General features: G+C 31.0%; 1 protein-coding gene across 1 annotated transcript; it reads left to right on the top strand.

The window, feature by feature from the left end:
- Positions 1-2,843: 2,843 nt before the first annotated feature.
- On the top strand, positions 2,844-10,334 carry LOC129286862 (guanosine nucleotide diphosphate dissociation inhibitor At5g09550). Its single transcript, XM_054922941.1, has 13 exons — positions 2,844-3,062; positions 3,826-3,888; positions 3,997-4,080; positions 4,178-4,285; positions 4,424-4,596; positions 5,477-5,588; positions 6,884-6,964; positions 7,039-7,101; positions 7,828-7,929; positions 8,101-8,225; positions 8,635-8,845; positions 9,281-9,355; positions 10,104-10,334. The coding sequence occupies exons 1-13, from the start codon at positions 2,976-2,978 to the stop codon at positions 10,152-10,154; spliced, it is 1,335 nt and encodes a 444-aa protein (XP_054778916.1). The 5' UTR covers positions 2,844-2,975; the 3' UTR covers positions 10,155-10,334.
- The last annotated feature ends 2,009 nt before the right edge of the window (positions 10,335-12,343 follow it).

The raw sequence follows: 12,343 nt of genomic DNA, 5'->3' as shown, positions 1-12,343 counted from the left end.
AGCCGCACACCACTACAATTTACTTAGTTATCATAATTAAGCTTAGTTAATCAAGGGTTAAAATTTATGATGTTACAATTGGTATCAAGTTGTGAGTTTTGGACATCCATGTGTGTGTTATTGGTTAAAAACAAACCATTTTGGGTTTAGATGTCTAACTTTTAAATGGTTGAATATTTAGGTGTAAGACTAGTGCCAATAGCTAAAGGGCTTGAAAGGTTACATGTGGACGCTTGAACCATACAAATTAGGCATCAGATGGAAAAATGATGTACTTTAGAAGTTGGTTCGAAGTGCTGTCATGACAGGAGGTGCGCATCGTGATGCATGACAGTCATGCCGCGACACAATGCATAAAGAGGGACATACTCCCTCTGTGTCATCCGCCACGGTGGATAAGGCCTGCACCATGACAAACAGGGCTAACCATTTGTGTTTTTCAGAGTTGTTTTTTAGTTTTCATGCATCTATTATCTTATACCTTATTTTAAACTATGGTTTAAGCTCAAACAACTTTTCAAAAAGGGTTTTCTTATAATCCTAATATTTTAAATTATTTTCTAAACCCTTGGATTGTAATGACATTTCATAAAGATTTTAATTAATCCTAGTCATCACAATTGTTGTGAAAATGTTGTCCTGGTAATGTCAAGGCGGGTATTACACAAGACACTACCTACGTCACTGCTATCATCACCGACACCCTTGTGCTCTACTTTCTCCTCTGGGCCACCCTAGCAGTGAATGGAGAGAGACGTGGTTGGGGATGCTAGTCCTTCTTCATGTACCAAGAAGAGATTTTGGGTAATTAAACATTTTTTAATTTATAATTTGAAATTTGATTTTTTAAGTTTTTAAATTTTTGGTTTTTAAGTACAATTTTAGAGAAAAGTAAATCAATTTTGTTACTAATTTATTATTTATTATTTATCAATCAAAACTTAATATAAAGATTACATCTACAACCTTTCCTTGCAGACAAAGAAACTCAAAACACTACACTCCCTCTCTGATTTTTTTTCCTTTCCATAAAACTATTTTGGATATACATTTTTTATTAACTTGCTGTCAAAAGTTGTTTCCATTTTGATTGATTTTGGAAGACACATTTTAAAAAAATACTATCAAATGTAGGTTATCGCTAATCACTATTGATCACTACGAATCAATATTAAAGGTCATAACTATTCATGATCAATCAACACCTGATACCACGCATTGTAAATAATTATGAACCATTACAGGTTATTGTCAATCATCAATAATGATCGCAAATTGTTATTAGCCACTAAATGCCAATGCTTACTATCATATACAATAGTATTTATTTAAAACCTAGCTTCAAATTAATTTTCCAAATTATTTTCCCTTCAAATTTATTTTCCTAAATATGATTTAAAAAAAAAGATTATTCAAATAATTTTATTTGCTTCCTTTTCCCAGGTGAGCTTGGGGCTAAAATGGTAAAACAATTTTCTAAAATTGTACAAAATGCAAAGCATAAAAAAAGTAAAGAAGCTATTCAAGTATGCCCATAAAAGAAGAAGAAAATAAAAAATCACAAGACTTATGTATTTACCCTTATATACTTAATATATTTTCATCTAATTAAATTAAGACATATAAACTTAAATATGTTAATAATATTAATAACAAGAATTTTTTATAGAATAAATAATCTATCATAGACATAGATATATTGCCTTGATTTAATTGAAAACAAGTACATTAAGCATATAAAGTTAAGTATATAAATTTTTCTCAATAAAAAAAAGCCACACCTATTCAATCATCAAACTAACATAACACATGCACACCAATCAATAACTTATCATCTATACATCACTTAGCATCAACGTTCAAGTTTTCAGAACATTTACCAACTTTCTAACAAGATCATCTTATCTTTCTAACATACAAAGTTACAATAATCTTTACCATAATATCCTATACTTTAGTCCTTAGCTTTCCAGTTATACATGAGTTCTTGTTTATATCATATTATGACCAAAATATTGAATTAAACCTAAATAGTAATCAAAAGATTTAGAAACTAGAAACAAAGACAAAAATCTTTCAATGAACCAGTCTAAAAATTTGTTATATAATTTGTAACATCAAAGTAAGAATTTACAAGTAAAAATTGCTAATCTATAAATAAAAAAACTTATTAAACATATCACTTCTTCAGTAATTTATTACTCTTATACTCTAATTTGTAACTTTTAAAATATTAATTTGCAATTAAGATTCATTAATTTGTTAAGGAAAACAATGTTAAGTAATGATATATTTGACATGCTTTTTCTTTTACAAATTAATAAATCTCATTAATAAATTTTTGTTTTCAGAGTTACAAATCATGAAATGAGAGTAGCAAATTTTTAGACCAATTTAGTAAAAGACCTTCAGTCATTATTATAGATTTTATAATCTTTTAATCCTTATTCAAGTTTAATTCATTCATTTAATTCTTTAATATCATGTCTCTCTGTTTTTTTTTTCTTCAAAGTTTTGAATTTCTACCATCATTTTGAATTGCCTTTTTTTTTATTGTGCACATGTATTCTCATTTTAAAAGCAATTTTATTTAAGATACAAGTAATTAGTATATCTTTTAATGAGAATTTAAATTTTAACTCATTGTATTATGAGATATTATTTTTTTAGACCAAAGAGAAGGAATGTTCTTCCATCAAAATCAAACTCTATAGCGAGGATGTAAAAGAAGAAAGCGCGTGCAGCACACCCTCCAAATTCTTTGAAGCGAGCAGTTATGTAGTTAGCGTAAGTCTCGTTACTTCCCGCGAAAGACCTGCTCCAATTCTCATATAAACAGAAATCGCAAATCGAAATCGCAAATCGAAATCGCCCGTGTCTAATCTCGCTCATTTTTGGACCTCTCGGTCTAAACAGCGCTATTTCTTTCTCTTCTTTTCTCACCACGTTCTTAATTCATCTGAAGTTGAATTGCCATGGATGAAGAGTATGATGTGATTGTCCTCGGTACAGGCCTCAAGGAATGCATCCTCAGTGGCCTTCTCTCAGTTGATGGTCTCAAAGTCAGCGATTTTTTTTTTCCCACTTTCTTTCTTCATTTGAAGATTGCTTGTTTCATGCTTGTTCTGTTAAATTTGAGTTTTTGCTCGATTAAGCATTTGATTGGTAGGAGATTGGCAACAAAATGGGGGGGGGGGTGAAAATGGGGATGATTAGGAAATTTGAATTTTCATCTGACTAAATTCTTACTGAGACTAAACTGACTCATTGTGCGCAAGATTCACCAAGAATGATGAAGATTTCACAGCGTGAATGAGTTCCAAACATAATGTGTCTTTCTCCTGCAAAAGTTGACATTGTCAAAATTTCTTAAGAAATTAATGGGATCCAAATAAGATGTCGGGCATATATAGTTGAAAAGGAGGGCAAAAAGCACAATGATCATCTGTTTAAGCTACTTTCGTTGGATTTTCACTTTTTATTCACTTCAACATGAAAAGGCATTTCATTTAAATTTTTTTTTTTTTTTTATCATCGTTTTATCAAGCTAGCGTAGAATCATCTCATTTTCTACCTTCTCTCTTTAACCCTATCCACTTTAAACCGTAACTCCTTTTTCAACCATATTGATGAAACTATTACTAAGAGAGATATCTGGTCTTTATCTAATGATATCATGTGAACCAGAAGATCATGAACATATGTTGAGTTGCTATTGCAGCATCATTCCCATAAGATACCCTCGGAATTAGTCTTAGCTATTCTTATGACCACCTTTGCACACACACATTGCCTTATTCCTTTAACTCTATGCACTTGAAATAGGTATTGCATATGGACAGAAATGATTACTATGGTGGAGAGTCTACATCTCTTAATCTTACACAGGTTCCTGTCCCATGATGTTTATATTTACTTAGAGGCATAGGATTTATCTAGTTGTTAATCAAATTTTTCTTCTCTCTCTTTTAGATCTTTACTTTTTCTATTATGTAGTTATGGAAGCGGTTTAGAGGAGATGACCAGCCACCAGAGAACCTGGGCTCAAGTAGAGAGTATAACGTTGACATGATACCTAAGGTATCAATTTCCATGCTTCTAAATGAGTTTTTGTCTTATATAAGACAAGCTATTCATTCTACTATAAGATGAATCTTTTTCTATCTGCTTTTTGTAGTTCACAATGGCCAACGGACTTTTGGTTCGTGTACTAATCCACACTGATGTTACAAAATATTTGAATTTTAAAGCTGTAGATGGCAGTTTTGTGTATAATAAGGGAAAGGTTTGTATGATATTCCTTATCTAACTCATTTTCTAGTCTAATATGCATGATTTGTACTTTTCATATTGGAAATGTTACATTCATAGAACCTCTTGCATTTCAGAGTAAAATATTATGATAGAATACTTTACCTTCTAGATTTACAAAGTTCCAGCCACAGATGTTGAAGCACTGAAATCACCATTGATGGGGCTGTTTGAGAAGCGCCGTGCTCGAAAGTTCTTCATTTATGTACAAGATTATGAAGAAAGTGATCCAAAATCTCATGAAGGGCTAGATTTGAACGAAGTTACAGCAAGGCAGCTTATTTCGTATGTATCCACTTCCATTTCATTTCCTTCAAATTCAAAATATCCTTTTTACATAAGCATAGGACTATCACCTATGCACATCAAATTCAAAATGGAAAAGTTTTGTCATTAAAAGAACCCACAACCAGGTGAAGACGTATCATCTACTAGATTTGGAAATGTTCATTTCTTCATTAAACTTAAAGTTTTTCTTAATTGATCAATCATTACTGCGGAATATAATGATATAGGACCAACCAAACAAATAAAATACTATATCAATATAAACATTGGATTTACAGCTTTTACATTTTCAATTCAATCACTGTTTGACAAAATTTAATATTGAATGCTAGGCTCTAACGGGACAGCAAGAGCATAAAGTTGGAGTAGCAGAGATGAGAATGTTACGATGGATGTGCGGACATACACGTAAAGATAAAATTCGAAATGAGCACATACGTGAAAAAGTGAGGGTGGCACCTATTGAGGAAAAATGGTAGAAAATCGGTTGAGATGGTTTGGGCATGTACAAAGAAGACCAAGGGAGGCACCGGTGAGAAGAGTGGAACATATAACTTTGAGTCCGATTAAGAGAGGTAGAGGAAGGCCTAAGAGAACACTCTTGGAAGTTGTTGAACGTGATCTCTTAATTAATAATATTTCTAAAAGCTTAATAAATGATAGAGCACAATGGCGTCTTGCAATCCATGTAGCCGACCCCACCTAGTGGGATAAAGGCTTGTTGTTGTTGTTGTTGTTGTTGAAGTAGTTGGCCGTTGTTTTGGCTCTCATTGGTGTTGAAGGCGACAAGATATTTCTAGTTAGAAATTATTTGAATACAGTATAATTCTTTGATTCAAGTCGCGTTTAAAATTTTGAATGGTTCTTCAAAATGTAGGAAATATGGGTTGGAAGATGATACAATTGATTTTATTGGTCATGCATTGGCACTTCATAGAGATGATAGTTACTTGGATCAGCCAGCCAAGGAGTTCGTAGAAAGAATAAAGGTATAAGCTATACAAATTATCTTCCTATGCTTGTTTTGTGTTATGATGCATAAGAAATTCCTCTATTAGATTCATCATTGTGTGCCGCCAATATATCAAAAATATTCAAAGCCACCAATGAGCACATGGCTCAATTGGTAAGGAATTGTGTCAGCTTAACCAGCAGTCTCGAGTTTGAGTCTTGGATATTCATTATGTGCAGCTGTGTTAAATATTCGTTACGAGAGCTTTGCCACCAATATGACCCTACTTGGCTCTTCCCATGAATAATGGATAATTGTATCCAAATATATATATATATATATATATTCAAAGCCAGTCACTCAAAACTGTGCACTCTTACCAGGAGTAGAATCAAAACATAGAACTGGAAAATCATATGGGTCATAGATATTTAGATTAGATTATGATACAGTATCAAAATATCAATCATTCTTTCTATATTGCACACTTTCCTAGATCCCCACCACCCTCATGTGCGGACCTAATCTTGTTCAAGTAGTTTGGGCCCTGATATTGCGGAGGCCCCTTAACATTGCAATGCAAAATATAATTTAAATCCTTGAACGACTAAAAATTCTAGGACTTTCAAGACTTCTCTTTGTTGTCTGTTAATGCACAATGAATAGAACTGTTACTATTAGATGAACCTAGTCCAGTCTGTTCTCTGTTAAACATATTATGTTTTCGGTTGTTGTCATCACAGCTCACAAATGATGAATATTTCTTGGTAATACTGAAGCATCCTGAAAGTGAAGGCAAAAAAATTCTTTTATACGAAAAGCTGAATTCCCAACACGTTATGCTTAGAGAAACAATGGCATTGATAAAAGAAGATTTGGATAATACTTCATTAAAGCGTTTCTCCATTTGCTACGATTCAACATAAAAAATGGTCATTAAGATATCATTATGTCTACCTTTAACTTGACTCTTAAGGGGTAAAGCACAAGGTTATGGACCATACAGTCATTTGGCATAAAATGCTTTCTTTTTCTTTCTTGTGATACTACGAAGAATATTGTAAGATGACGACTACACTTTTTTATTATTTATTTATTTATTATTATTTTTTTTTTTTTGCGTTTGCTTTGCACTGACATATTCTTGTGGACCTTTTTATTCCATGACTGTTGAATATACCAAATGTTATAACGTTGATTCTTCAGGCTTCCTCTATCTTTCCTTCATGGGATCTTCTGGCTTATACCTTTTACTGATTCTAGTATGTTTATGTAGATGGAATCACTTGGTAACCTACATAAGCAAGTAATACAACTTTCGATTTTATCTAGCTTTATGCAGAGTCCCTAGCACGTTTTCAAGGAGGTTCACCTTACATATATCCATTATATGGACTGGGAGAATTGCCTCAGGTTTTCCACGTCTCTCTATCCTCTGAAGTTTTTTTACACCTAGAGCTAGCCTTCATCTCTTTAATGGCAAACAGGCATTTGCACGTTTAAGTGCAGTATATGGTGGAACTTACATGCTCAACAAACCAGAATGCAAGGTAAATCTATAATCATGCTTCAGCATTCAGGAAGATTATTTGAATTGCTACAAAAAGTGGTTAGAAGCTTATATCTTGATTCTTTTCTACTTTAAAATCTCCATTAGGCTTCCAAGTTTTTAATGATTTAAAAAAAAAAAGATGAAAAACTTTATCTGATTTACTTGCAAAGTATTTTCCTCTTATGTCCAAAGGAACATTCTTATTTCTTACTGTGTCTAAGGGTTACAATTTATCTCAGCTTAATGGATATTGCAATGTGATTGGCTCATAAGTCACTAAAGTTTTCAAAGTCCATCTTTTTCTATCTCCCACTCCTTTGTCATAACTTATTCCCTCATTCTAGTTTTGTTTCTTGTGCTGATGTACACAACAAAGATACCTGCTTACCTCTCTTGCTCTCTCTGATTCTCTGACACGCAAATGGTGATATTCTTGTGTCGATGTATAGTTTACATCCTCTTAACCTTTTGGAGTTCTAATACTTACAAAGTGAAGAATAAATTTTTAGGTTTCCATCTAGAGTATCTGAATCTGCTACATTCTTTATAACAGAAAGATAACGAATTGACTACTCAAGTTCATAATGAGGAACCGCTGTTATCAAGAAATTAACTTAAATAATAAGGATATTTCTTCTCTAACTTGTCATTTACAAGTAATTTAAGTCAGCTCAAGTTTTTTCCCTGTTTATTTCTTTTCACATTTTTATTTTCTACTGAGCAGGTTGAGTTTGATGATAATGGAAAAGCCATTGGTGTGACCTCTGAAGGAGAAACAGCTAAATGCAAGAAAGTTGTGTGTGATCCATCATATCTACCTGATAAGGTATCATGTTAGATTTCTTAACGGTATCTAGATTATTAGCTTCTCTTATATGTTTATTTAGTGATTACAAATGCAAGTTAAACATGGCTTTTAACTAGCAAGTAGTATAAATGATTTCTATGTCTAATAACGAGTTAAATCTTCATCTGCCAATATTTAATTGACTAATAGGTCAAAAAGGTTGGAAAAGTTTCACGTGCCATATGTATCATGAGCCATCCTATTCCAGATACCAATGATTCTCACTCAGCGCAGGTCATTCTGCCACAACAGCAACTTGGTCGTAAATCAGATATGTAAGGACAAATCCTAGCCTTCATTGATTTCTTTTTCTGCAAATCGCAAATGAAAGGACAAACCATGGCCTTCTTAAGTATAAAATATCTAGTATTTGGAAATTGATGACTGCTGCTATTTAATACATGAAAATATGCTAACTGCAAAATGAACGTCAAATTTTCAAGTTGTAAAGGAAAAGAAAAGTGAAGATAAAGGACTGGTCTTTATCTCCAAAGAAGGACAACTGTGATGGAGTGGGACAGTGAAACCTCTAAAATTAAAATGTGAATGATGATACATTATGTTATCAATTTTTCAGAAATGACAAATCACAAACGTTGATGTGAGTAAATAATGGACTTCTAGTTGTAAATTTCTGATTCTATCTTTTAAGGAACTTGTTCTTGTTATCCATGGTTATTGCAGGTATCTTTTTTGCTGCTCTTATGCTCATAACGTAGCAGCAAAAGGAAAATATATTGCTTTTGTTTCAACAGAAGCAGAGACTGAGCAGCCTGAGGTGGAATTGAAGCCTGGAATTGACCTTCTTGGACCTGTAGATGAGATATTCTACGACACTTATGATGTATATGAACCAGTGAACGACTGTGAAGCTGATGGTTGCTACATCTCTACTGTAAGTATAATCTATCTGAATTATTTTATTTTATTTTTTTTTTCACCTTCTTTCTTTTCCTTATCCCTTGTGAAAGGAAGCTAGAATTGGGGTTCATGTCGAAAATGGCATGCCATGCCATTACAAATTTGCCTGTTTGACTTGTTGGACTGGGATACCATGTCAAATACCACTTTGATTATAAAAAAAATATAAATAAATAAAATCTTTGGAGCTAAATGGTTCAAGTCTAGACACAACCAAGTATCCTTCTGACTTTTAGTATAAATCTACAGCTACCTCTTATTTTCAAATAAGTAAGGTTATGTTTGTCTATGGTTTATTACCATCGTAGAGGATGTAAAATTTTATCATCTTTCTCCCTCTACGTTACGAAATTTATGCATTTTATCTGCAAAGATCAGCTTTACTGACTGGACATTACATTGATTGTAGAGCTATGATTCCACTACCCACTTTGAGTCTACGGTAAAAGATGTGCTTACCCTGTACAGTAAGATCACTGGAAAGGTAATTATCTATTGTTTGATATTATATGAAATTGCATTTTTCTTCAAATCGCAACTACAATTTATGCAGCCTTTAGGAGTAGAGATTAGAAACAACCTTTATAATGAATACGACACGTTACAAATATTAGTCCATTCAGCATTCCACATTTTAGTTTGTTAGAATCATGATATTAGTTATGTCAGTTTAGCAAGATCTGAAGCACTTGGTGAATATATATATATATATATATATAAATACATGGCAGTATAGCTCAATGAGATAGCTTTTCTAGCATACAAAACACTTGGTTTTGTGGAGGTATCTCTGTTATTATTCTCTTCTCTCTCATATCACATCATTTCTAAGCATGGTCTCAGAACATCTTTTGGTAAATCTTACCTTTCGATTTCTTTTTTGACCAACAATCTTACCTTTTGATTTGGAAAAAAAAAAATCATTCTGTGCATTGTTGGATTAGTTTCCTTTTTGTTCTGTTTAGTGTACTATTATACAATTTTTTGACAATAAATCAAGATTTTTTATTCAATGATGAAATACCTTGTTCTTCATGCACATGGCTGAAAAAGGCATGTTTATGATTATTTACAAGAATGAAGAATCGTGTAAATTTAGACCATTTTTATAATGTTATGATATGCTATAGCATTTTATCCTTCTCAAGAAAATGCCGTACAAATTATCTACTAACAAGCAATCCAATGCCTCATTTTCTCACATCAGTTTCTTGTTTGTTTGTTTGTTTCAGGCTGTTGATCTTTCTGTGGATTTGAGTGCTGCAAGTGCTGCAGCTGAATAAAAATGTTCCTATAGACTTGCCTAAGTTAAAAAAAGAAAAAATTTATTTCATATGTTTATTTCGTGATTCTTTCTTAGATATTCTAATGGAAAGTGAATAACTCATATATACTCATTCTTTTAACTAGGTCTCCTACTTGTTTGCTGGGATGAATGTCCTAATTGTAGGAATTACATTTTATTTGTGGGCCCAAGTAATGCAATAACCTAAATTTATTAAGTGATCTATATGCAAAAATTGCATTCACTGCATCTTTTGGAAGTGGTAACCATGGAAGAATTTAACTGAAGTAAAATGTGGCTTTGTTGGGAGTTTCACATTCAAGAGGCTGGAGTTTACAACCAGAAACAGGGACTTGAATATTAGAGCATGTTTGATTTCTGTTTTTAAAATCTGATTTTTTTTTTTAAATAAAAAACTTGTTTGAGTAAGTATTTTGGATCTAAATGTTTTTAAAACTATTTTCATTTTTTTAAAAAAACAAAAAAGATGAAAATATATTAGAGTTGTTTTCATTTTCTTTTTTTATTTCCAAAGGTTAAAGTTCATTTTTACCTTTTTTTTTTCCAAGAAGCATTAGGCATCTTGTACTAATGAGTGGGATAATTTTCTTCCTAAACTATTTTTTCGATAAGCAAAAAACTTCTTTCATTAATTTCCTGTTAACTTAACATTTTTTTTCATGGCATATGTATGGAGCTTATGCACAATGACATAATAGATTCTAACCATGTCTTTTGATGTTAATTTACCTTGAATTTTTTTTTTTTTGCAAGAGCACTATGTGATTAAAAAGATGTTATATATAATGGATTTCCTTTTCATCCATTCATTAAATTCAACCATTGACGAAATGAAAATAAATAATAAAATAAAATTATATGAACTTAGATTACTCAAATACTAATATTTCTTTGTAATAATTCAGTCTATGGAATTAATTTATATCGGTTTTATGCATATGAGCTTATGACAAATAAAAGGAAGAGAACGCCTAAAAAAAAGAGATTCTCAAATCGTTATGACACAGCTCTCTGCTTTGTGAATGTTTAGAAAACAATTCTCAAATCCTAAAATTTTATTAAAATAAAATTTAATAAATATTGTAAAAATATAGACTATTTTAATATTTAATATTTTAAATATTATTATTTATAAATCTTCATCTAAAATGTATAATTTATTTTTTAAATATTAATAGCTCAAATTAGCTTTTTAAAAATTTATAAATAACTTCTAAATTGTGTGTAAAAATTTGTGAATAATCAAGATAATATTTATAAATGAATTACAAAAAATAATCTTATAAGAAAATTAATATTAATTAGATCCCTTAAAGTAATATGGGAGAAAATTGCTTCAATTATTAGTTCAAAATGCCCAACCTTTTTTGGAAAAAATCTAAAAATAAAAATGAACCTTAATTCTATTTTTAAAACACATTACATTTGACTATTGCAAACTTGGCCACTCCCATAGGTTGCTATTATTTATTACTGGCAACCATTATTGTCCACCAATATTTTAACTCAAATTTTTTTCATGTTAACATAATTCTATAGATTTTCTTTGTATTTTGTTTAAAAAAAGTTTTTAAAAATTCATTTATGAAATAGTTTTTTAAAATTAAAAAATGAGAATAAAACTAAACAAACCCTTAATGTCCTCCAGTGGAGCAGACTCAACTCTTTTAATTTATATATTTTTTTATCAAAATTATTTATTCTCACTAATTTATTTTTTCTAATAAAAATTCATTAAAATCTCTTTCCCTCCCTCCACTTCCTTCCATCCCTCCTAACTAAATAGAGGGTAAGTTATTATTAAGGTTTTTTTTTTAATGTGGTAAAAAAAGGCTTCTTCTTCTTCTTCTTCTTTAAGTTTCACATGATAGTCCACTTGGAGTCTTGGATGGATTTTTTTCATTATTAATGAAGTAGCATTCCAATAGGCCATTGATCACAAACAATTTTTATTCATTGGAAATAATTTACATTTCATACAAAAGAAAGGATTTTTATTGTTAAATTATTTTTAAAAAAAGGGGAGAATGTTTGGGATCAATTAATCCAACTAAAGTATCAAATTTAAGAAATTTATAAATTCAACTCTCAATTTTATAATTTTTTTAATAAATTTATTTAAAATACAAGTTATAAATTTATTAAAATAAAATTATAAAATTGAGA

Source organism: Prosopis cineraria, unplaced genomic scaffold (assembly GCF_029017545.1).
Source record: "Prosopis cineraria cultivar Desert tree isolate PC_DT_omini unplaced genomic scaffold, ASM2901754v1 PC11, whole genome shotgun sequence".
Lineage (NCBI taxonomy): Eukaryota > Viridiplantae > Streptophyta > Magnoliopsida > Fabales > Fabaceae > Prosopis > Prosopis cineraria.
Note: the sequence above shows the minus strand (reverse complement) of the source record. Positions and strands in the feature narration are given on the sequence as shown.